Source organism: Sturnira hondurensis, unplaced genomic scaffold, assembly GCF_014824575.4.
Source record: "Sturnira hondurensis isolate 20B ecotype Veracruz unplaced genomic scaffold, ASM1482457v3 Scaffold0007406, whole genome shotgun sequence".
Lineage (NCBI taxonomy): Eukaryota > Metazoa > Chordata > Mammalia > Chiroptera > Phyllostomidae > Sturnira > Sturnira hondurensis.
The window spans coordinates 2,685,612-2,710,701 of record NW_028080037.1 but is presented as its reverse complement, the minus strand read 5'-3'; the positions used below and the strand labels follow the sequence as shown (position 1 = coordinate 2,710,701).

Here is a 25,090-nt window from a genome sequence, read left to right as displayed (position 1 = left end):
CCGCAGCAGGCGGTCCGGGCGGTCTTGTCCAAACGCAAGCCTTCTCCTGCCATCTCTTGTATGGGGGCCCCAGCGACTTCACATCGCAGTTAGAACATAATCTGAGCCTCTCGTCTGGTCACGGGCCAGTGCCTGCCTGCCTCCCTGGTCTCCGTCCCCGTGTCTGTCTGCTCCCCTGTGCTCCAGCCTCGTGTGCCTGCGGCAGGTACCGCTCGCCCCCCCGGGCTGGTTGCTCGGTGGAGCCTTCTGCCCCAGACCTCTGCTCACTGGCTCCTCGTCTCCTCCGGCACACACCACGCCGCCTGCTTCCCAGCACTTCCCACAGTCGACCTCTTCTTGTTTATACACGTGTTCATTTATCTGTTGAGAGTGGAAGCTGTGCGGTTCCCCGAGTCCTTGGCTCAGAACTCGCAGAAACCACTTCTGGCCCTCCCGGTGGTCTCGTCGCAGGCCAGCCCGGGGCAGGGAAGTGATGGGGGGAACAGGGAGTGATGGTCCTTTTTGCAGCTGAGCACAACTTGTTAGTCATCAGGTGATTTTCATTACCAGGAAGAATTATTACTGAATACTTACGTGTATGTAGGAAGCACCATGGATACTAAAGTACTGTCTTCCCCCGGTTCTTACTTTGCCAGAATTTTGTTCGATGGATGCACGGCAGCTGCATAGAGTGCCCTCCTCAGAAGGGGGAGGAGGAGGAAGTTGTTGTACTAAGCTTCTACAGTGACGTGTCCCAGAACCCTCAGATAGTCGAACAAGCCGTCATGATCCCCCAAAACGTCCACAGGATTCTGCTCAGTCTCATGAAGTACCTGCAGAAGTGGAAGAAGTACCGCCCCCTCTGGAAGCTGGACAAAGCCATCCTGATGGAGAGGTTTGCTGCCAGGAAGCCCCCTTGCACGGCGTTCGACGAGAAGCTGCAGTTCTACTCCAAGATCTCCTGTGAGGTTGCGCGCCACCCCCTGACGAAGGACGAGCACTGCATCAGGCTCCAGCTCGGGCCGCTGGCCAGCACGGTGCAGGAGAGCGCCAGGTCCTGGGTGGTCTCGCTGGGGAAGCTGCTCAGCGAGTCAGCCAGGGAGGAGCTGTACAGTCTGCACGAGGAGATGCAGGTAGCGGGTCGTGGGGCTTAGTTACAGCTGCTTTTCGTGAGGGCGCGGTCCCGGGTTGGTGCCTCTCCCCACCCCCGTGTTTATTTTGTGTCCTTCAAACTTTCTTCTATAGAACCTGGGTAGAAACTTGAAGAAGAGCCCCAATACCCTTGAAGACCTCAAGTTTGTCCTGGCGACGATTGCAGAGATCAGAAGTAAATCCTTGTTCATGGAGCTCAGATACAGGGATGTCCAGGAGCGGTACCGCACCATGGCGGTATACGGCCTCCACGTGAGTCGGCGCCTGCTTTCCTCGGGTGCGCAGGCTCTGTCTGGAGATGCTCCTCGAACACGCCGCCGCAGATCTGTTTAAGACTTTAAGTGACGAACTTAAGTGTAAAGCAAACCCCACTGTTTAGAACAGTACAGTGAAAATTTAGGGTCTAGTTCTGGATTTTGCATAGCGCAAATAATACCTTTTGTAGACTGGTCTTTAACCGCACACCATTTTAGTTGCTCTCTCTCTCTCTCTTTTTGCTGTAATTACTTTTGATAAGTAAAAGCCTTTGCAGAAGTGGTAAGGGAAGAGGGAGAAAGAGAAAAGATGATAACAAACTGGTAGAAAATAATAATTCAATTGTCTTTCTTTGTTTAGGGTTGTTAAATGTGGGTTTCAAGGACCTTTAGAAATCCATGGTTGAGCCCCTGAAACTGTATGCAGAAATTTTGCATACTGTCTCTGTCTCTCTCTCTCTCACACACACACACACACACACACACACAAATGCACAAAGAACCAACTGGAAAAACAAACTAGTTGGGAGAGACAAATAGCTGTTTTAAGTCTAGTTGCATAAAATTTATATTCAGGCCCTGGCTGGTGTAGCTCAGTGGATTGAGCCAGGCCTGTGAAGTAAAGGGTCACTGGTTCAATTCCCAGTCAGGGCACATGCCTGGGTTGCAGGCCAATTCCGAGCAGGGGACGCATGAGAGGCAACCACACATTGATGTTTCTCTCCTACTCTTTCTCCTTTCCTTCCTCTCTCTCTAAAAATAAGTAAATAAAATATTTTAAAAAAGAAAGAAAATGTTTTTTTAAAAAATGTATATTTCAGCATTGACATTGCTTGAGTGCTTTGAGTTCCTTTCCCTGAGCGGTCACCCTGGGCTGATCGTTAGAAAGCCTTTCATGGGAAAATGCACAGTGTGCAGGGTTTTTATTTCTATAATTAAAAATTCTGTTTTGTGTTTCGTTCCTTTTATTCTATTAAGTAAAATGATTTTAAACTCTGTATCCTAAAACTTTGTTATGGTGTGCTTATATTGTTCATGTTTTTCTTGGCTTCATTCAAGTCCTTTTGTATCCTCATATGCCTGTTATTTTGTTTTTTTATCCATATCGGAGGACATGCTTATGGACTTTAGAGAGAGGGGAAGGAAGGGAGGGGGGGAGAGAAACATTGATGTGCGAGCGACACTGATCGGTTGTCTCTCACATGTGCCCCCAACCGGGGAACCTGGCCCACACCCCAGGTAAGTGCCCTGACCGGGAATCAAACCGGCGACCTCTCATCTTGTGGGTGGATGCCCAACCCACTGACCCACATCAGTCAGGGCTACGCATATATAGTTTTTCTTTTTCAACCAGCTCTTCTGTTGTTTCGGGTCACTCGGCCTGCTGTAACCGTAAGCAGAAGTTTCTTCCCAGTGGCTCTGAGCAGAAATTTCCCTTCCAAGTTGTTGACCATTTACTGTTTGTTTTGTCCTTCTTTTTTTTTTTAAATTAGCCTCCTGATGCAGAGAAAACACTGGTGGACAACATCGAGACTATGTGGCTAAATCTGTTCAGCGACTCGGTGAGCGTGGAGCGTGCGCTTGGTGCCATAAAGAGAACTTTCACAGAGGTACCTTCTCCATTTTTCCTTTCCGAGTGAAGGCATTGAAAAGCTTCCGTTGGGTCAGGTTGATGCTGCCTTGCTTTCCCCAGATCACTCGAGGAGAAATATCAGGCTACAGGCAGCAGATAGATGATTTTGCAAAACGTTTTTATCGTGAAGGCCCTGGTTCTGTTGGGGAAGATCTTGACAGTGGTGAGAAGAGTCTTGTTGGTCTTTTGGGGTGTTGAGTGTGTTTTACTTCCGAGTTTTATGGGAAGACGGGGCGGAGCTCCTCACCCCTGCCTGTGTGCTGGGTACGCCTGGGGAACCTCTGAGCACCCCTGGTGCCGTGGCCCAGGGCCACATTGTCTGGGCCCCTTGTTCTAGAGGGTGGTCAGGCTGTGGGAATGTTTAGAAGCTCCTGTGGGGTCCTGAGGTCCGTCCCAGGCTGAGACGCCGAGAGGAGGGAGGGTGCTAAGGAGACAGACTTGTCTGACTTGCAGATGTAACTGGCCCTTCCGTTTTGGTTAGAGCCACAGTGAGATCGAGTCTGGTACTTGCAAGTTTGTCTTCCCCTGTGGCTTCTGTGGGTGAAATGGTAGTTCGTGTGCATGGTTTGTGATTTCTTCTGCAAACTTCAGTGCCTTCGAGTTTTCTCTATTTACCTAGGTATTCACTTGTTTACTAGGAGTAGAACTTTTAGCCACTTTTGAAAGAGAGCTGGTACAACACGAAAAGAAACGCCAGGAGCTGGCTAATGCTGAGAAACTGTTTGATCTTCCAATCACGATGTACCCCGAGCTGCTCAAGGTGCAGAAAGAGATGGGCGGGCTGAAGATGGTGTATGAGCTCTATAGCGGGCTGAAGGTGAGTGGCCCTGCAGACCCGCCTCCCTGGCGGGGGCAGGACTCTCTCAGGCCCAGCGGCCTTGGCCCCCCCAGTGGAGAGCCTGGGCTCCTGTCACAGAAACTCCCCTTCGGCTCTTGGGAAGACTGCTGACGGGTATGGGGTTCCCGTTTGGGAGGGGAGGGAGCTCTGGAGCAAGATAGTGGTGATGGTCCCGTAGCACTGTGGGTGTTCGTGACGTCACCAACCGGCACATTAACAAAAGGTTAACATGGTAAGTGTTATGTGTGCTTTACCACAGTGATGAGAGAACTCTGAAGGTCAGGGCTTGGTTAAGGTGTGGGGTGAACTCTTGGAAGTGGCGTAAACAGTAGCAAGTATCATGTCACTTGGATTTTTCTTTTGTACGTGTTTCCCGTGCAGTTTCATGCCATTGGCTGGTGGGTTGGGTGGCTGGTTCATTTGTTCCCCCATCTGTCTCTTCACTTCTTTACAACCCGGTGCTGCACTGGTTGGGGGGCAGAACCAGCCTCGCCGTCCTGCCCTTCTTGAGCCCCGAGGAGAGCATCAGTGTGTTAGTCTGGGTTCTTCCAGAAAACAGGACCAATGGGAGTTAGATTCACTGCAAGGAATCGGCTCGCACAGTCACGGAGGCCGAGCGGTCCTGCGGCCTGCAGTCGGCACACCAGGGCCCAGCAGAGCCCATGGTGTTGCTCCCGCCGAGTCTGAGCTTGGAGGCAGGCAGAGCGCGGGTGCTCTCCTCCTGAGCCCCGTTGTTGGGTCCAGGCCTTCAGGGTGCTGGCCGAGGCTCACCTGCAGCGGGGAGAGTGGTCTGCTGCGCCCAGTCAGCCCACTCAAACGTGAACCTCACCCAGAATCCTCAGCAAGACGCACCCGAGTGGCGCTAAACCTGTGCCTGGGGCCTGGTCGGGCTGCCCCGTGGACAAGCCTGTGCTGCTGTGCCTGTCCCCGCAGTGAGGGGCAGGGGGCACCGTGGAGCCCTGGGAGGACGGCGGGGTTGTGGGGCTGCAGTCCGGCTCTGAGTCTGCAGCGGGCCTGGCCTGGGGTGGCCGCTGGGTGTAGGGCCCACCTTTCTCCAGCAGGACATCGTTTCCCCTTGAACTGAAACAACCGCCGTGCGCAGAGTTTACCAGTCAGCTCTGCCTGTTGTCAGGCACGGTCGTTTCTGGACTCTGAGCAGCCTGTGAAGCTTTGGTGCTGCAGGGGCAGAGGGGAACCGTCGGAGACAGTACATTTCCGCCAGACAGTGCTTGTTACGTTAGTCTCAGGAACGTGGAGCACAGAGCCTTGTTGTCGTGGCGATGGAGCGCAGTCACCTAATCAAGTGCTTTGTGAACTTAGCTTCTCTCACCAGGACGGGGAGGTGCGTCAGGGCAGCACCTGGGTGAAGCTCACAAAGACCCACGTGACTCCTCGTTCACCAGACGCCTGTTTCTGACCCCACAGTTGCACCTGTCTCCTAAGGAGCGGAAGACGTGTTTGGACTCCACACACCTCCTTTGGCGAGGGCTGGAAGAAGTTGGGTTGTTTGGGTTGTGTTCTAGAGCCCTGGAACCAGTCCTTCCTTGTGAATGAGAGGTTCCCGGGGGGGACACGGGCGACGGCCCAGAAAAGCAGCCAGTGTGACCGGGGGCCGAGGGCTTGCTCCCTTGGCCCCAGCTGCCTGCGTGATGCCGCGGGGTCTTGCTGATGGGCCTTTCTTGTGCATTCCCAGCTCGCCAAGGAAGAGTGGGCGCAGACGCTCTGGGTGAACCTGAACGTCCAGTTTCTCCAGGAAGGGATCGAGGGGTTCCTCAGGTCCCTCAGGAAGCTGCCCCGGCAGGTCCGGAGCTTGTCGGTGGCCTACCATCTGGAAGCGAAAATGAAGGCGTTTAAAGACTCGATCCCGCTACTTCTGGACTTGAAGCACGAGGCGCTCAGGGACAGGTGTGCTCTGTCCTGTGTCGGCTGCCGCGAGAGCGGGGAGGGGCTTCCAGTTTCCGATTTGCCTTTGCCTAGTGTGATCTGGTGGCCAAGAGCGAGGCCTCGGCTGCGGCGCGGGGCTGGGAGTGTGCGTGTCCTGCCTCTGTCCTGTTGCCTCCGTACACCTCCCACGAAGTTGTCACCCACAGGGGTGCTCTCGTGTGAAACAGAAGGCAGCCTGTCATGCACAAAGTGTGCTCTGCAGTTGCTTCAGCCAAAGGCTGTTTTTAAAATGGGGAGGGGCCCAGACCGGTGTCCTCTGGGGGAGCATGCAGCACTCGTACGGAACTTAGGGTGTAACCCCGTATAGGCAACATATTTTCATTTCAATGTGTAATCCGTGGACAACGTTCTTCACAAGTATCTTACGTCCTTAAAAAGTACGTCGCAGTCCGGCACTTGTTTCTCATTCACGGGAGGTTTCAGCTGGGACTCGTCCCGTTCACATGCCCAGCAGCCGCAGGTGGCCCGTGGCTGTCAACCAGACAGAGCAGGTCTCGCTTGCTTTTTATGGAATAGCCAGTCACGGGGGCAGCATGGAGGAGGGTCCCTCTCGTCTGTCTGTCGCCGTTTGGGTGTGGCTCCCCGCAGACAGGGACTGGTACAGAGGTGTGAGTTACATTCCTCCTGACAGGCTCCGCTGTTCCCCCGCGTGCTTCCCGGTGTGGGCAGAGGGCCGTGTGGTGCCACATGACCTCGTCCGACCCAGCGAGAAAGTCACCCCCAAGGAAGCCCCTTCCCGCCCCTCTGACCCGTGCACAGGAGGTCTGCTCCGTACTCCTTCCTGCCTGTTACTCGGGCAGCCCGTGGGACCCCGTTCCAGGACTCCAGAACACTTGTGACGGTGCTGCCCTCCGACTTCATGGAGAGCAACTCAGCCGCAGGTCGGTGCGGTCCGGGTGCGGTTGGCGTGAGCAGCTGACTCTCGTGCGTCCCCAGGCACTGGAGTGAACTAATGGAGAAGACCGGCGTGTTTTTTGAAATGACTGAGACGTTCACCTTGGAAAACATGTTCGCTATGGAGCTTCACCGGCACACGGACGTCCTCAACGACATCGTCACGGCCGCCGTCAAGGAGATCGCCATCGAGAAGGTGCGGCCGCGCTCGGCTGTGGCTGGGCCCTGAGGGGAGGGTGCCGGTGTCGCCCCAGGGCGGTGGGAGGCTTGGGGACCTGTGGTGTGTGGGGAACAAGGAGCCGTGTGTCCTAGACGTGGAAACCAGCCTTGCTGAAGCTCTCTATCTTCTCTGTCTAGAGTCTCATTATTTATTTGTTTATTAAAGAAATGACGAAAGTTCACGGCAGAAAACAGAAAATGAACGAGTCACTCAGAATGGCACCACCTGAAGATTATTAATGCTTTAGGTCTATTCTTTAACTCTTAAAGGTGCACGTACACACACACACACGTTCACACATACTAAAACGTATTTGCACATAAACACAACATGCACAAGTGTGTATATAGGCACACACATATATGCGCACAAGCATGTGCATGACAGTATGTGTACACACACAATATACCTACGTTCGTACAACGTAAGTATTGAGTACTTCTGTAAGTCATCATATGTGGGTGTATTATTTTATCATTTGATTTTCTTGCTTAACAGTGAGCGCAGGCAGGGCTTGTGAGTGCACAGCCCGGGGCTGACTCTGGGGCTTGGACTCTGGTCCCGGCGCGTGGAGCAGGGGCTGCTTCAGCTCTGAGCCCCGGTCCCCCGCCTCTGTACACGGGTGGTGACCAGGGCGCCAGGAGGGCTCACTTGGCGGGCGGCGAGTCCTTGGCAAATGACGGCCAGCACCTGCCCGTCGGGGCCTCTGCTTGTTCTGGAAGTGGACCCAGGCCCGGGCGGAGGGGTGGCCCAGGGCAGGATCGGGAAGCTGTGGGAGAGGCGGGGCTCTGTTTGATAGACGCGGGTGCCCGAACCGTCCTTCTCGCCCGGGGCAGGCGGTGAAGGAGATCCTGGACACGTGGGAGAGTCTGAAGTTCTCCGTGGTCAAGTACTGCAAGGGCACGCAGGAGCGGGGCTACGTCCTGGGCTCTGTGGACGAGATCGTCCAGTGCCTCGACGACAACACCTTCAACCTGCAGAGCATCTCAGGAAGCAGATTTGTGGGGCCCTTCCTGCAAACCGTCCACAAGTGGGAAAAAACGCTTTCTCTCATCGGCGAGGTCATTGAGGTGAGAGGACAGACCGAGGGAAGGCGGCTGAGCCGGGTTGGGGGGGCAAGAGCCTTCACAGCCGGTAGGTCAGATGCAGTGTGGATGTCTGTCATTTAGGGGCGTTTTAGTGGGTGTGAAAGTCACGTGATGTAAAGGAGCCTAGTGGGAGTGCACAGTGCAGAGGCTCCCAGCACGTTCACAGTGTGTGCAGCCCCTCTCCTGTCGAGTCTGAGAACAGCGTCAAGGTCTCAAATGCAAATCGTACCCATTAAAGGTGACCACTCCCCACTCCACCTCTCTAGCCCTGGCGTCCTCCAGTCTGTGTTCTGTCTCCGAGTATTGACCTGTTCTGGAAGGTTCCTAGAAATGGAATCATGCACTGCATGGCCTTCGGTGGCATCGCTCACACAGCCTCACATTCTCACGGTGCACCCAGGTCGTAGCGGCGTCAGAGCTCCGTCCCTGTGTGTGGCCGAGTCCCAGTCTGCTGTGTGGGTGGGCCACTTCTGCTTCCCTGTCGTTTGTCCATGGCCCCCTTTCAGCTGTTGCCAGCAGTGCTACATGGACATCTGTGTGCAACTACTTTTGAGTCCCTGCTCCCAGGTCCTTTGGGTGTGCGCCGGGGAGTGGCCGGCAGACCACACAGCCCTAGGCTTGCGTGCCGCACAGGCTTCGGCACAGGCTGTCCTGGGTGCCCCTGGGTCACAGGGCCTCTCTAACCCCTGTGCTCGGCTGGAAGCTCCCTCCCTGTCTGGGCTGGTGTGCAGAGTTCTCTTGTGCTTTTGGTGTGGCCATGTTTTTTAAAGTATCTAGCTATGCTTCTTCCATCATCCTGTCTCTCTGGGAAGGAGCGATCTTGCCTGATGTGAACCTGTCCCGTTCTGGGGAGGGGTCAGCCGCATTCCTGGGGGCACCAGTGCTGACTGTGGTGTTGTGCGTCCACAGATTTGGATGCTGGTGCAGAGAAAGTGGATGTACCTGGAGAGCATTTTCATCGGCGGGGACATCAGGTCACAGCTTCCAGAGGAGGCAAAGAAGTTCGACAACATTGACCGAGTTTTTAAAAGGGCAAGTGACTGGCTTCTCTTTTAGTCCCAAGAAGCGGCGTGAGATGCTCACCTATTTTCATGTGGTTTTCTGTCTGTTCGCAGCTTTTGCAGTTTTTCTGTCGTCATATGTGACCTTAATCTGTCCAGGGAGTTTGATCTATAGCTGCTGGTGTGTGGCACTTTTTTGTATTTATTTATTTTTATTATAAGAGTTATTTCTTAATCCTCACCTGAGGATATGTTTTTATTGGTTTTAGCGAGAGTGTGGGGGTAGGGGGGAGAGAGACAGAGAGCCTGGTATGAGAGAGAAACATCGATTATCTCTTGCATCGATTGGTTGTCTCTTGCACGCACCCTGACCAGGAATCAAACCCACGACCTTGGTGTTCGGGGTGATGCTACAAACAACTGAGCCACCAGTCAGGGTGGTGGCAGTACTTGCTTTACAAGAAAAATTTGGAAAATCTAGAAAAATAGAAAAGGCGTATTTTTCATTGTTCTGTCACCTACATGTGGCCAGTGCAGAACAATGCCACGTGCTATGCCTTTTAATGCCTTTTGTTAAAAATGTTTTCCTGCTGCCCTGGCTGGTGTGGCTCAGTGGATTGAGCACGGGCCTGTGGAGCAAAGGGTCACTGGTTCGTTCCTGGTCAGGGCACATGCCTGGGTTGCAGGCCAGGTCCCCAGTGGGGGACACGTGAGAGGCAACCACACACTGATGTTTCTTTCCCACTCTTTCTCCTTCCCTTCCCCTCTCTCTAAAAATAAATTTTAAAAAGTGTTTTCCTGTGTATATGGGTTTAAAAATTACAGTGATATTTTGTATAATTTTACATCTTATGATTTTTTTCTTAGCATTAGGAGAAATGTATCTCATATGATGAAACTGAGAAAGTCTTTTAATGAGGGAGAGAAACATGATGTATGGCTGCCTCTTGCTTGCCCCCTACTGGGGGCCTGACCTTGCTTGAGTGGTTCAACACGAGTTTAGTTGATTATCGTCTGGTAACTGGACATCCTGTTTGAGCTAGAATTCTTTGCTCTCATAACTGATTTGCAGGTCTGTGCCTGACGCTGTTCCCACGTTTAGGATGAGCATCGTCCAGTAGATTGTCAGAGGGTAAATTGCTGTGGAAGCATGTGCTTGCTTTGAAGTCCTCCCCAGACAGGGTGGGCCCGTCTCCGCCGCTGCCGGGGGCTTGTGGGGTGAGGGGTTGGACCCAGCTCGCTGGTCCCGAAGGCCTGGAGCTTTGCCGCTCAGTGCCGCCGCCGTGTCTTCTGCTATGGTGGCTGGTCTACCGCAGGCCTCCTTTGGCCATGAGAGGTGGTCATTGTCCTTCTCCATTTGTGTAAGCTCTTAAAGAAACTCTTAAAAATACTGTATCATAAATATCCATTAAAGAAGGAATTAAAAACCACTGAAGAGCAAAATTTAAAAAAGGGAAAATGCCGGCAATCTCATGCCCAAAATAACCATTTGAACAGTTCAGTGTATATTGCTCCAGAATTTGCTTATTCCTATGTAAACATACAGATAAATAGATAAATAAGTTTCTACAAAATTATCATAGCAAGGGACTGACCTAGTCCCCCGTTGTCGAACAGTTAGTCCCCATCCCCTGTGCCCCCTCTTTTTGCCGTAATCAAGGGCGCTGTACTCAATATTCTGGTCCATACAGATTGCTCAAAGTGGAGTGCTGGCTCTATGCATTCGGCAAGTGTTGACTGAGGGCCTACTGTACGCAGGCACTATTGTGGGTGTGAGGGGTACGTCAGTGGGTAAGACAGAGAAATCTGTACCCGGAGCAGCTGACACTGGAAGTAAGTAAGTTACAGAAGGGTCAGGAGGTGCTAAGGGTGTGCTCACTTAAACACTTAACAGCTTTGGACAAATTGGCCCGTCCAAAGACTGTGTTTCTGGGGGGGTGTCGGTTTTTCTCCGCCTGCCCAGCTGGCCCCAGCAAGTGCCTGTGGGGACAAGTGCAGACCCCCTGTTGCCCCGGCCTGACCCCTGTCCTCTTGACCTTGTCCAGATCATGGGCGAGACCTTGAAAGACCCTGTGATCAAGAGGTGCTGCGAGGCCCCGAACCGCCTGAACGATTTGCACCTCGTCAGCGACGGCCTGGAGAAGTGCCAGAAAAGCTTGAACGACTACTTAGACTCCAAGAGGAACGCCTTCCCCAGGTTCTTCTTCATCTCCGACGACGAGCTGCTCAGCATCCTGGGGAGCAGTGACCCGCTCTGCGTCCAGGAGCACATGATCAAGGTCGGCCCGGGGCCCCTGGCAGGGCAGGGGCGTGGGCACGGGGGCTCTGTACCTGTGGTTTGTTTTCCCTGAGTTCTCTTCCCATTTGGTTCAGCTCAGCGGTTATAGGCTGAAAAGCTGCTGGAATTTTTCAAATTTATTTATTTATTTATTTTAGAAAGGAAGGGAGGAAGAAAGAGAGGGAGAGAAACAGCATGTGTGGCTGCCTCTCGCTTGCCCCCTACTCAGGGCCTGACTGGCCCCACAACCCAGGTGTGTGCCCTGACCGGGAATTGAACCGGTGGGCCAACCAGGCCGGCGCTCAATCCACTGAGCCACACCAGCCAGGGCAAAAAAAGCTGTTGGAATTTTATTGAAAGTACAAATCTGATGAAATCTTATGTCATCTGAAATGACACTGGGACTCAGCTGCTACATGTGGCTCTTTTTCCCACAGTCCAAAACCACCCTGTCTGAGAAACTCAGAAAATACGGAAGCACACAAAGATGAAGGAAGCAAGCAGGGAGGCAGTACAGGGTGGTGCTTTATTTAGCACGGGACCCTGGCACCCCAGGGCCTGGGTTCTGGTCTCGCTGTGCACGGGTCCGTTGTGTGACTTCGGCAAGTTACTCAGCCTCTCTGGGCGTTAGTTTTTCATCTGTAAACGGGGGTGACCCCAACAGTCACCCTCTTGGGTGGGGCTGTCACAAAGACTGAATGAGTTAAGGACTTAGATCCGGGCCTGCCTTACAGTGCTGGCTAAGTAACCTCACCCCCACTCGGAATGCACACTGTTTCCGTTCGCTCGTGGTCACTGCGTGTCTTTTTTTTAATTAAAGTGGGACAGATAGAGTCGGCATGCTCTTTGTCCCCCTCCCCATCCATAGTGCTTGAAGGTGCTCGCTCTACCTTTAAGACGCAGCTACTCTCCTCAGCTTGCTGTGCTGCCCCCAGCTGCGTTTTCACGCTGTCACACATGCGTGTGTTGTGAGCAGTGTTGCGTGGCAGGAAGCACACCAGAGGAGATGACTCCTGTGGCAGGGGGCCAGGGCACAGCCAGAGCGGTCTCCCATCAGTGAGTCGAAGCTCTGTGTTCAAGACCAGCCTAGGGCAGGGTTCCTCAGCCTTGGCCCTGTCCATGCTTTGGGCCAGGTAATCCTTTGCCCTGTGTGTGTGCGCGCATGTGTGCACGCACATGGAGGGTGGGGGCAGGGGCTGGGCCGTGCACGAGAGCATGTTCTCCCTGGCCTCTACCCACCTGGCCTCTACCCAGGCTGAGGGAGAGAAAGCAACTTGCCCAGTTACCCAGCCGGACTGTGAGGAAGCTGGCATTCAACCTGGGGTCTCTGACTCTTCATCCCCGGGCACCGAGTCGCCTCCCCTCAGAGGAGAGGCCATCCCCTCTCCTGTGTCCTGCTGGTCCGTGTGTCTCGTACCTTTGCACTCCAGCACACACTCCAGGGTGGGGAGGGCGTCTGTCTCCTTTTTCCTCCTCTCTTTGTACTCCACCGCAGGCCTCTGTGCCGCACAAGGCCTCTGGAAGCTCACGAAGATGCACGCGGGCAAACGGGCAGCCCTCCAGTGCCCCTCCCGGCGGTTCCCACGCGTCACAGGGCGGCTCCTCCCGCTGTGTTGCAGATGTATGACAACATAGCATCGCTGCGGTTCAGTGACGGGGAAGGCGGAGAGAAGCTGGTGTCTGCCATGGTTTCAGCCGAAGGGGAGGTCATGGAGTTCCGGAAGATCGTGCGGGCCGAGGGGCGCGTGGAAGACTGGATGACAGCGGTTTTGAAAGAGATGCGGAGATCGAACCGGCTCATTACCAAGGAGGCTATTTTTAGATACTGTGAAGACAGAAGCAGGTGAGCTGGTCACTGTGCATGTGTTCCTTCACCACAGCAACGGTCACGATGGGTCACTTCTCAGGATGTGGGGTGCACTGACTGGTATTCCGAGTGAGGTTTCTTTTCTTGCAGAGTCTGTCGTTAGAGGGTCACCTGGCACAGCACTTCCCACAGCGTGGCCCCTGGACTGGCAGCCTCGGGGCTGCTGGGTGCTTGTTGGAAATGCAGGTTCCTGGGCGCCCCCCACCTGCCCCAACAGAAACTGGGCGGGGGCGGGGCAGGGATGTGCAGTGTTTGAACAAGGAAGGCTGTGCACAGGCAGATGTGAGAACTGCTAACTGAGCGTTTCACCAGAAACCTGGTGTTAGCATGGTTGGTTCTGTGTGTAAGTTAGTGAGTAAAGTCGTTGCAGAATATTTAGTGAATTTCAACCACTCCTTAGTTTCTGTGCCCTGAGAAGCTTGTGGGCACTGGGTCATGCCTGGTACCGAGTGCTGCGATGTGAAGTGGAACCCCAGTACACAAAGAGCCTTTGGATAGCTCAAGTAGACTTGGGCGGGTTTGCAGGGAAGCTGTAGTGTGTGAGGTCTGTCCAGAGGGCAGCCAGCCATGTAATACGAAAAGTAGAGATGTTTAGTGAAGAAGATACAAGAAACATTTTACATAGGACAGTGATACCTCAGTCCCCTTCAAAGTAGGCACCTTGGGACCTCACACAGTTCTCCTAATCACCATCAGCTGCTCTGTTGTATTTTCCTGAATCTCATCGATGGTCTGAAATCTCTTTTCTTTCAAAGGTGGTTTTAGTTTTGGGAAAAGCCAGAAGTCGCAGGGTGCCAAATCTCAGCTTTAGGAGGCTGAGTGAGTCGCCTGAGTGATTTGATGTTTCCTAAAAAAACTGTGTGAGATGTGATGTGTGAGCAGGCATGTTGTCGTGATGAAGCGGCCTGTCACCGCTGCCCACGCTGCAGCCTCTGCGTCGTCTGAGTAGTTTCCATGCAGGGGTGTTTACGTTTGATGCGAAGTTGGGTGCAGATGCGTCTGGGGCTCTGGTGTGTGTGCGGGGCTCGGGACTGAACATGCTGGTTAGGTTTGAGATGCACCATGCAATTCTAAAGCAAGACGGTGAAGCCTAATACTTCTTTGTTCTTTTTGTTTGAAATCCTTGTTTAAGTTTATTTCACCATTAGCGGTTTGGCATTGAGATAAGGACCAATGATTCATAGACGCTCTTCCCGGATTGGAACCTAAAGCTCTGGGTCCATATTTTTTAAGTGCGGTTTAGAAAAAACGCTTTTCCCTGAATGTACTTCAGGGCACTTACAGGTTGGGAGGTCAGAGTCTCTGTAGAGACATCCAGGTAGCTGGTAAACATGCGAAGAGAGGAGAGGCTTCACTAGTCGTGAGGGATCCGCAGTTGAGGGCAGAATGAGATACGGCTTTTTACCTTTCAGATAGGTTCAAAGAAAACCCAGTGTGTACAATAAAGAGTAGAAAGCGAACGGAGCGTGGTAATACCTGGCGCTGGAGGAGGCGTGGTGAGAAGGGCGCCCCTGCGCAGCGCTGGGCAGGGGCGCGTGGGTCGCTGCGACCTTTTAAAGCCACGTGACTGTCGTTACTAAAGGAAACCATGAAAGGGTGCGCTGTGCGTGGCCCCATTGCCCTGCCTCGGGACTCCACTGGGGAGCACTGGAGGCAGCTCTGACTCACCACATGTGGACGGAGCAGAGCTCTCAGCTCCAGCACTGTTCCGGGGGAGGGGCAGGTGGCTCCTCACTGTGGGAGACTGTCCTGTGTGCCATGGGATGTTCGGCAGCACCGCTGGCCTCTAGCGCCCTCCCCTCCCCGGTGTGACAACCCAGAATGTCTGCAGACATTGCCGAGTGCTGTGGAGGGATGTTTCATGCAGTGTTTGTGTTGGCGAGGGGACCGGAAGCAACCTGCGTAGACCCCAGTGAGGTAGTGTCTGAGGACGCTGTGGGCCTGCCATGCCCTGAAAGACCCTGCAGTGTTTTCAAGGGCAGGGCTAGCCCGGCGCCCACCGACCCGAGGCAGCCCACTTGAAGCACCGAACGGGAGAAGCGAGGTGCTATTGGTGGAGCGACACCCACACCGGCCTCCTCCCAACACGGGCATGTCACTCTGTGCAGCGCCCCCCCCCCCAGGCGTGTCACTTTGCACAGGCTGAAAGAGAGTGGGGAAGACTGCGAGTGGCATTCAGGAGGCTATAACCAGGAAACCTGCGCAGTGTGGGCAGAGGTTATGGAGTTCGTTGTTGTGATTTGAAGCAACTAAAAACTTTGTGTGATTCTGAAGCCGTGTGAGGCATTTCTAAGGTGCTCTGGTGTCGTTCTGCATGTGCCCCAGCCCCTTGTGTGCGTGTGTGGTGGTCTGCGTCGCACAGTCCTGCCGGAGGACTNAGGCGTGTCACTTTGCACAGGCTGAAAGAGAGTGGGGAAGACTGCGAGTGGCATTCAGGAGGCTATAACCAGGAAACCTGCGCAGTGTGGGCAGAGGTTATGGAGTTCGTTGTTGTGATTTGAAGCAACTAAAAACTTTGTGTGATTCTGAAGCCGTGTGAGGCATTTCTAAGGTGCTCTGGCGTCGTTCTGCACGTGCCCCAGCCCCTTGTGTGCGTGTGTGGTGGTCTGCGTCGCACAGTCCTGCCGGAGGACTTGGACCGCCGCCCAAGGAGGACAGGCCTCTGGGGGCTTTCACTCTGTCGCCCCCTCTGGACCAGAGAGAGGGCGTCCTCTCGGGACCGTTCGCGGTGCCCGGCAGAGGGCTCGTGGAGGTGTGCTTTTCCTGCAGAGTCAACTGGATGCTCCTGTACCAGGGCATGGTGGTGCTGGCCGCCAGCCAGGTGTGGTGGACCTGGGAGGTGGAAGATGTCTTCCGCAAAGTGCGTGAGGGGGAAAAGCAGGCCATGAAGAGCTACGGCAGGAAGATGCACCGGCAGATTGACGAGCTGGTCTCCCGAATCACCACGCCCTTGAGCCGAAACGACCGGAAGAAATACAACACTGTTCTCATCATCGATGTGCATGCCAGGGACATCGTGGACTCGTTCATCAGGGGCAGGTGAGGGCCTTCCCAGGGGCTTCCTCTGTCGTCCTTGGCCTCCCTCACCACCTCCCCCGTTTCCTCCGCGTCCGCCTTCTCTTCTGCCACACCTGTCTCCTTCCTCACTCACCTCCGCGTCTTGCGTCTCGCCTCTAGCATCCTCGAGGCCCGGGAGTTCGAGTGGGAGAGCCAGCTGCGCTTTTACTGGGACCGAGAACCCGACGAACTGAACGTCCGCCAGTGCACGGGGACCTTCGGCTACGGCTACGAGTACATGGGGCTGAATGGGCGGCTGGTCATCACGCCCCTCACTGACCGGATTTACCTGACTCTGACGCAGGTGACTGGGGATCAGGCTCTTGTGGGCATTGTGCGGCTGTGGCCATGTGCGTTTCCTAGGTGTGACTGTGGAGACTGTGACAGTGATGGGGCCGAGGAGGGTCTTCCCCAAATCGTGTCCTCTTGAAACCGCAGAGCAGGGCCTCACTTAGAGATTGGGTCTTTGCAGACTCAACTGTTTAAGGGTGAGAACATCCTGCGTTAGGGCCCTAGAACCGGTGACTGGCGTCCTTGTAAGGAGAGGGGAGGGCACGGAACTGCAGGAAGGTGGTGTGAAGGTGGTGTGAAGGCGGAGGCGGGGATCAGAGCGCGGAGCCACCAGAAGCAAAGACAGACTCTGCCTGGAGTCTTTGGAGGGAGTGTGGCCCCACCAACAGCTTGGCTCCAGACCTCTGGCCTCCAGAGCAGTGGACAACGCATTCTTGTTTTCGCCCACCCGGCGGTGGTGGCTGGTATGGCAGCCCAGGAAACCAGCGCCAAGAGCGATGGGGGGACCACTGCCTAAAGCCCTTCCAAGGGGTTTTGGCTTGGGGCGTCACCTAACTGTCACCGTTTGAGACTGGGCTGCTGGAGGTGAGGCAGCTCCTGAAACCACCCACAGGGTCGGACGTTTGCTCCAAGGGCTCACAGCTCTCCATGAAGCCCCTGTAGTCAGGTCAGAGTTCACTGGAGCAAGAGGACACGGATCAAAATCCGCACAGGGCGACGGCGTGGGGCAGGGCCCAGAGCGGCAGCACCGTTTCCTCCAGCAGCGGCAGTGGTGGCTGTGGGAGCTCTTGCCACCAGGGAGGCTCACCCGGGCCTGGGGGGCCGGGACTGTAGCTAGGCCTGCTCATGCAGACGCACTGACCATCCGAAGGCTGACCGTAGTCTCCAGCATGCCCAGAATGGGTTGCTGAGGCCACTCGACCCACCATCAGTCGTGTTGTTAGACCATCCTGTGTGGCCCATGGTCCCCAGATAAATGAGGACACGCTTCTTGTGCAGGATGTCCCGAGGGCTGAGGTGCCCGTGCTGGGGTCTGGAGGGGAAGGGTGGGACCTCTCCTTGGCAGAGACAACTGTGTCATGCTCAGGTGTGCATGTGAACCTCGGCTCCGGAGCTGCCGGGCGCTGTTCCCGGCCTGGATGCTGTTCCCGGCCCATGCGCTGTTTCCAGCCCAGGCGCCACCCACAGCACACTGCCCTGCCCTGGGCAGCGTGGCCCTGCGTGATGGGCACAGGGGTCAGTCTGCGTTCAGGGAGAGATGGGAACATTACAAGTGGTGAATGTTGGGAAGATGAGTGACCTTGTCAGCTGTCATGCACATGTGCCTCACATCTGTTGTCCCAATGTGAGACCAGCAGGTGACATCTGTGCCCTACTGTGAATCAGACAGCCTCGTTTTGTGCTTGGCTTTTGACAGGCACTGTCCATGTACCTGGGTGGGGCCCCTGCAGGCCCAGCTGGCACCGGCAAGACCGAGACCACCAAGGACCTAGCCAAAGCCTTAGGCTTGCTCTGTGTTGTAACCAACTGTGGCGAAGGCATGGATTACAAGGTGAGGCCTTGGCGTCCCTTCTGGCGCCGTCCCTTCTGGCGCCGTCCCCGTGGGCAGAGAGCGGAAGTGGGGCACTGCGGGGCCCGCTGCGTGTGCCCCTGGGTGGGGACGTGGGGCAGCTGGGGGAGTGTGGAGAAACCCTTTCGCCATCTCAGTCTTGGGGTTCATGTGTGTCTGCTTTGTGGGAGCAGGTAGAGCAAGGGTCCTGAACTTAGCTGCCAGAGCCAGGTGGGTGGTGAGGGGAGCGGCCCACGGAGGTGACGGAACAGTGCTTGGTCTCAGGGAGGCCCTGTTCTGCTTGGGCTACTTGTCGCCACTTGGAAAAGAGGCCCAGAGCTGCTAGATTTCCCTGTGTCTCAAGAGGACCCTCGGAGCCTGGGTTGGCCGTCAGAGGCTCTCGTGTGCGAAGCCCTGCGGGTGGGAGCCAAGTGCTGCCGGGAGGCCTTTCGTGGGTGGCGGCGGGCGGCCGTCCGGCAGGCCGAGGGCCATCCGCTTTCGCTGCGGAAGCGTCTCCGTTGGGTGCCGCATGCAGCGTTCACGGTGTCACCGGCCCTCGACCGGTCCCTTCTGTCTAGGCCGTCGGGAAGATTTTCTCTGGCCTGGCGCAGTGCGGGGCCTGGGGCTGCTTCGACGAGTTTAACCGGATCGACGCCTCGGTGCTCTCGGTCATCTCGTCTCAGATCCAGACCATCCGCAACGCCCTGATCCATCAGCTCGCCACATTCCAGGTGAGGCTCACGCAACGCCTCGCCCCGTCGTCCTCCTGGCAGGGACTCTCGTCAGACTGCCCTTGAAGCCTCAGAGGGGGCTGGTCCAGGCCAGGCTGCCCGTCGATGGGGATGCGACGGATTTTGTTCTGGAGTTCAAATGGTTGGGTTTCCCGAAGTTGTCCACAGCCCTGATGACCGAGGGTTTTAGTGTTGGGAGAACTTCGGACTAACTCCAGACACGTAACTTGGGGGTCACGATGGGTGAGCAGTGTTTTCAAAGAAGTGGTATTCTTTAAGGAAACAAATATTCTTAGTGACTTCCCACATTTGAGAAAAATGACTTGGAAGATTAGCATTCCAGTCAATTAGAACATCTTCAACAGTAATTGTAACAGTGGACGAGAGATTCTGCTTTCGTACCTGGTACACTTAGGGCCTGACAAGGAGCCCAGTTTTTGAGGTTATCAAGGTGAAGAGGCAAATTTAGAAAACATTTTGGAGAGTTCCCTAGTCTCTCCAGGGCCTGGGTTCAAGGAGCCCGCGGGAAGTTACATCAGACTGCGGAGACCGCCATCCGGAGAAGCGCGGTTTTGTGTGGTGTAGGTGGCCCAGAAGTGGGTTCTCTGACTGCGGGGCCCAGAGCGGCTGGGCCACTTCCCCACACTGGGGTCCTCTGTGGTCCCAGCGTGCTCTGCCACCACCGCTGCTGTTGTCCTTGACCCTGTGTGCCCTACACTCTTGTCACCACATACCCTGTGACACCATTTCCATCCCTGTCGGCCTGGACTTGCCCTTTCTTCTTCTTTGCCTGAAAACTCTTACGCATCCCTGGAGGCCCTACAGAACCCCCTGGGCAGGGCGGGGTCGGGGGGGTGGTTCAGGACCCAATGTCAGCTCAGGCTGGTGAGGGCTCCGTGGTGGGCACCCCTGCGGCCCTGGCAGCCCTGCTTTCTCCCCAGACCTCAGTGGACTCACCGTCCTTGTCCAAGGGTCACGTCAGCTGGACACTGTTGAACATCTGAGGGTTCCAGTAGAGGTTCTGGGCACGCTTTCTTCCAGTTAGTTCTTCCGAAGTTAGTTGTTCAGGGATGAGCTCGCTGCTCCTGCGGGGCAGAGGCCTCCCCGCCGCACATTCAGGTTTTCGGGAGCTGCGTGCTCGAGGGCAGGCCCGTCTTCCGTCTCTGGTGGGCTGTTTAGGGGGCGAGAGGCACAGGCAGGCAGCTCTGTATCAGCGCAGGCAGCTCTGTTTCGGGGGAGCATCAGCTATCTGCCCTCTCGTCCCTGAGGGAGCTGGGCCTCGTGAAAGTGAACTGTCCTGTCTTCTGTCCCTGGTGGGCCACTGAAAGGAGGAGGAAGTTGCCGCGGTCTGGCCGCAGCAGGGCCCAGGGGTCCCTTGAGGTGAGGATAGGCGTCGACGCTGGGTAACAGGCAACTACACAGCTCAAAGGCAGGTGAAGCACTGTTCCGTTTATTGCAAGTACAAGCAGGTTTTTATATTTTCATTTCTGGTAGTGATTAACATTTACAGGTGCATAGCATGATCAGTTAAGCGAAAAAAATACAAAGGTAACCAGGAAAAGTATGAAAGCTCCCATAGTGTCAGTTATGTTAAACAAAAGTTATTTTGACCAGGAGAACCATTAATCAGACAATTTGAAATAGCTCTATGTATGCAGTTTGAATGTCTTACTGTTTATTAAAGTTCTCAGAGTTTGTCACAGGCAACAGGTACGCTAGACCAAGCAGAGGTTAGGAAATTCATTATAAGCCTTTGTAATGTCTAACTTAGCTATCTATCTTTCTGTCTAAAATATTTCTCTGTGTACTATAAACTCTATCTCTCTAGTAACTGTTTTCTACATGCTTAATAGCTAACTAGCTTCTCCTGTTTCTTTGCCTGTCTAATTCTAATAGATATGTATCCCTATTCGAGGTAAAGGAGGGGCTGTTATTCCAACAACTTTAGACACTCAGGGGCTATTTCATCAGAGGGGATTTGCCTCGGGACTTACTTAAGGGGCTGCCTTGGGTATTCCAGGCCCCCTATTAGCTGATATCATCTTATCCTACAATTGCTTAATCAGGTCAGGGAAGGAGGTGTTATTCTGGGGAAAGGCCAAGGCGATATTGTTCTCAGCCTGACTTAGTTGCTGTTCAGCTCTGAGAATGGTCAGCATTTCTAGGAGATTCCAAATTTTCAGAAAGGTAAAGGTTAGAACACCAAGAGACAGAGAGATTAAAGTCAACACCACATATCCATTCACGCCACGTCCGCCAGGCCGGAACACGCTTCTTTGAAGTCGTCCTCCCCGTGCTCGGACTTTGTCAGACAGCGTGGTTGGCGGAGCTGGACGTGGCAAGAAGTAGATTCCCAGCGCTGAGAACAGCTGGGGTAGCTGAGACTCAGCCGCAGGCTCGAGGCTGACGATGGAGATGGGGCTGCAGTTCACTCGTGCCCGGGTGCCTCGGGGAGGAAGGCCAGCACCCTGAGGGACGGGCAGGGTTCTGTCGGGAGCAGGGGCCACACTGTGTCCAGGCCCCTAGGCAGGGGAGGCGGGATGGGGCAACGTGACGGCTTGCAGGAGTGAACGGCTCCCTTGCCTGTCCCGTCTCACTGGGCCTCCACAGCCTTGCAGAAGAGGACACGGGCCCTCAGGGAGGGTCAGTGACCTGCCAGGGGTCACACGGCTCCCCGAATCTGCCCCACCATCAGCTCCTTCTCCAGTGGCACGACCTGTGAGGGGAGGTCAGGTTGGGGTCAGCGAGGCTTGTTCCCTGGACATGCAGGCTGTCAGCACAAGGACTGCCTGGTGCCCACGGAAGCACAGGGCCTCGGGGCCTCACAGCCTCCTCCCCCTGGGCTGGGCCGGCCCGCGGCCTGACCCCCTTCCTGTCGCCCTTCAGTTTGAAGGGCAGGAGATCTCGCTGGACTCCCGCATGGGCATCTTCATCACCATGAACCCCGGCTACGCGGGCCGCACAGAGCTGCCTGAGTCGGTGAAGGCGCTCTTCCGGCCGGTGGTGGTGATCGTGCCGGACCTGGGGCAGATCTGTGAGATCATGCTCTTCTCCGAGGGCTTCCTCCAGGCCAAGGTGAGCCCGCCCTCCCCCCCGCCCTCTGCCCCCCCCCCCGCCCCCACTGGGCTCTGGGCATCTCATTCCGAGTGGCCTTATTGCTCTCCTCCCTTTCTCTCCTTTTAAAATTATAACTTTTGTTCTGTGATAATTTGACTCATAAGATGTGACAACAGAATAGAGTCCCACACACCCCTCCCCCAGCCTTCCCCAGAGATGACGCCTCATGTCTCACACACTGAAGCGCGCCATCAAAATCGGAGACTGCGGCGGGCACACGCTCTCCCCACAGCACGGACTTGATTGGGACACCCCCAGGGCTTACCTTGTCTTGGGGGGCATGTAGTTCCGAGCCATTTCATCACACATGTGGAGTGAACAGAGCCACGGTCAGGGTGTGGGACTGTCCCCGTGTTACCCTCCGGGTTAGCAATCACACTTGCCCCAGCCCTAACTCCTGGCACTGACCGTCCTTCTGTGTCACTATAGTTGTTGCTTCAAGGTCGTCTGTGCCCAAATCACATTGTGTGTGACTCGGAGGTGGGCTTCTTTCACTCAGCCTCATGCCCTTGAGGATATGTGCCTTTAAGTGTGTGTGTGTATCTTTTGTCATCCTTTAAAATACGTATAAAATACGCAGAGACTTTTTTTGCAGGAGGTTCTGGTCAAGGCACAAAATAGCAAATGCCTTTAACACGAAGGGTTGCTAGGTTGCTTTCCCGTATTTTTTTTTAAAGATTTTATTTATTTATCTTCAGAGAGGAAGGAGAGAGGGAGAGAAATATCAATGTATGGTTGCCTTTCATGTGTCCCCTGCTGGGAGTTGGCCTGCAGGGAACCAGCCTGCAACCCAGGCATGTGCCCTGGCTGGGAATCGAACCGCGATCCTCTGGTTCGCAGGCCCGCGCTCAATCCACTGAGCTACACCAGCCAGGGCCTCCCACATTTTTTAAAGGCTCCTGCGACCTATTACACTGTGCTGGTTCTGAGCACAGTGGTGACATCTGTGGGTCTTGCTCCCTGTGAGGCAGGTGCCCATGCACCCTGCGGGACCGGCAGCTTCGGGTCCCTGGTGGGACGAGGTAGCTGAGCTGTCCTTAGAAGCAGGTACAGAAGGAGCTTCTGTAGCACACTCGGGTGGAAATAAACAGCACGCATGTTTTTGGAGTGTGACGGCCCTGGTTGAAAACTCCGCTGGGCTCCAGTCACGGAAGTAAGGCGGCGAAGGCTTCCTGTGCTCCTAGGGACAGCCATCAGACTCGGCGGGGCTGTGCCCTTTCAAACTCACTCCTCACTTGTCACAGGCGGAGAAGCCAGGGGCCTGTCGTGGAGTTGCCGTTAGCGGCAACATGGGTGTGTTTGTGAGGTGGCTTCATCTGAACACCTCAGTCACTTTCTTTCTCTGTTTTCCATCACCTGGTACCCCGAAGACGCTGGCCAAAAAGATGACCGTCCTGTACAAGCTGGCACGGGAGCAGCTCTCCAAGCAGTACCACTATGACTTCGGGCTCCGAGCCCTGAAGTCGGTGCTGGTCATGGCCGGGGAGCTGAAGAGAGGGTCTTCGGAGCTGAGAGAGGTGGGGCCCGCGCGCCGTCGGTGCCACATGGAGGTGGTGGGGCGCCGCGCTCGGCGGAGCGTTTCGGTCTCAGCTGCCATTTCAGTCGCTTGTCTGGCCTTAATTTGGTTTGTGTCCTTGTAATCTGACTTCCTACTGTAAGTCAAGTTCAGGGTCTTCGTGGAACCAGTTGGCGATGCTTCGGTGGTAGCAGTCAGTCCATCGTTGCAGGGTGGGGTGCAGGGCCACGCTAACGGCAGTTCGGGAACCGCAGGAGTTTGGGGAGGCTCTTCTCCCCGTTGTGAGAAGAGTGACGGGTGTGATTGTGCCACTCCTGCACGTGAGTGACGTGGACGCGCACGCGGTCGGGCTGCGCCTGCGTTCCTCTAGAGGCTGTACGTGCAGGATTTCAGTCTGTGTCTTATGTAACGTCCCACTCTCTGTTTTGTGAGAGAGTTCTGGGCCAGCCCCGGCCTGTGTTTTGTTCCGTCCAGGAGGTGGTGCTGATGAGGGCACTTCGAGACATGAACCTGCCCAAGTTCGTCTTTGAAGACGTCCCTCTTTTCCTGGGTTTGATCTCCGATCTGTTTCCTGGGCTAGACTGCCCACGCGTCCGCTACCCTAATTTCAACGACGCCGTTGAGCAAGTGCTTGAGGAGAATGGCTTCGTCATCCTCCCCGTCCAGGTAAAAGTGCTGAGACCGAGAGCTCGCCGACTTCTGTGTCCTTTCCATCTTGGCCAGTTACTTTCAAACACATTGTGACAAAGTACAGGTGACATAAAATGTACCATCTCAGCCATTTTCACCATGCAGTTCAGAAGCATTAAGCACACTCACACTGCCGTGCCGCTCCCTCCACCACCCGTCCCCAGACCCGCTTCATCTTCCCAAACCAAGACTCTGTCCTGTTCAACCTGGTCCCCCACGCGTCCCTCCCCAGCTCAGGGAACCCCCACCTGCTCTCTCTCTCTGCATCCGACTCCTCCCGGCACGTCCCCCTGCGTCTGGTGGGTCTCCCCCAGCGGAAGTCTGCAAGGCAGCACCCGTGGTACCGCAGTGTGCGCATTCCCTTCCCTCCTGAGGCCCCACAGGCCTCCGGTGTGTGGTGGGCCCGCCTTCCAGCTTTGGTTTTGTTGTTCTGCATAATGTGATCAGATAACACAAGCATTTTGTTCTGGGGCCCAACCATCTAATGTTCTCGCCCCAGCCCACTATTTCCCCTCCCCCAGCCACACTTACTGGAAAACTAGCTTAGACGTGGCTGGTAGGATTCTGATCATCGGAAGCCTGGAAAGTTGTGTGTGTTGTCGCGAAGCCAAGCGTTATCTCCAGAGTGTTCTGCTGAGAGCACAGATGCCCCGAGCCCCAGGCCCAGGGCGGCTGCCTCTGGTCGGGTGCCTCTGGGCACTGGGCTGCTCAGAGGCCTCAGGCCCGGGCAGAGGGTGGCCCTGGACGCAGATCAGGGAGCTCTCTGTACTGCCCCTGCTTAACATTTTCCTCTGGAGGTGGTTGCTTAAAAAGATGCGTTTTCTGGTGAGAATGTACAGTGGTGCGGCCCGTGTGGGGAATAGTCGGTGGCTTCTCACCAAGTTTACCCTGGGGCTACCACGTTTTCCAGCGGTCCCACTTGTGGAGATCTCCTCAAGGGAAGTGAGAAGTTATGTCCACACAAGAGTGTGTACATGGGTGTGGACGGCAG

The 25,090-nt window shown here is 55.1% G+C and overlaps 1 protein-coding gene across 1 annotated transcript in view; it reads left to right on the top strand.

The window, feature by feature from the left end:
• The window catches only part of DNAH10 (dynein axonemal heavy chain 10), a 94,800-nt gene that overhangs the window by 23,424 nt on the left and 46,286 nt on the right, over nucleotides 1-25,090 (top strand). The window contains exons 20-37 of the mRNA XM_037051915.1: nucleotides 636-1,112; nucleotides 1,225-1,383; nucleotides 2,879-2,995; nucleotides 3,079-3,181; nucleotides 3,657-3,835; nucleotides 5,550-5,761; nucleotides 6,737-6,890; nucleotides 7,751-7,984; nucleotides 8,912-9,034; nucleotides 11,049-11,282; nucleotides 12,901-13,124; nucleotides 15,918-16,187; nucleotides 16,326-16,509; nucleotides 17,914-18,048; nucleotides 18,624-18,776; nucleotides 21,663-21,851; nucleotides 23,264-23,410; nucleotides 23,884-24,075. Coding sequence (XP_036907810.1) covers nucleotides 636-1,112; nucleotides 1,225-1,383; nucleotides 2,879-2,995; nucleotides 3,079-3,181; nucleotides 3,657-3,835; nucleotides 5,550-5,761; nucleotides 6,737-6,890; nucleotides 7,751-7,984; nucleotides 8,912-9,034; nucleotides 11,049-11,282; nucleotides 12,901-13,124; nucleotides 15,918-16,187; nucleotides 16,326-16,509; nucleotides 17,914-18,048; nucleotides 18,624-18,776; nucleotides 21,663-21,851; nucleotides 23,264-23,410; nucleotides 23,884-24,075 — 3,486 coding nt within the window. The remainder of the gene's footprint in view (nucleotides 1-635; nucleotides 1,113-1,224; nucleotides 1,384-2,878; nucleotides 2,996-3,078; nucleotides 3,182-3,656; nucleotides 3,836-5,549; nucleotides 5,762-6,736; nucleotides 6,891-7,750; nucleotides 7,985-8,911; nucleotides 9,035-11,048; nucleotides 11,283-12,900; nucleotides 13,125-15,917; nucleotides 16,188-16,325; nucleotides 16,510-17,913; nucleotides 18,049-18,623; nucleotides 18,777-21,662; nucleotides 21,852-23,263; nucleotides 23,411-23,883; nucleotides 24,076-25,090) is intronic.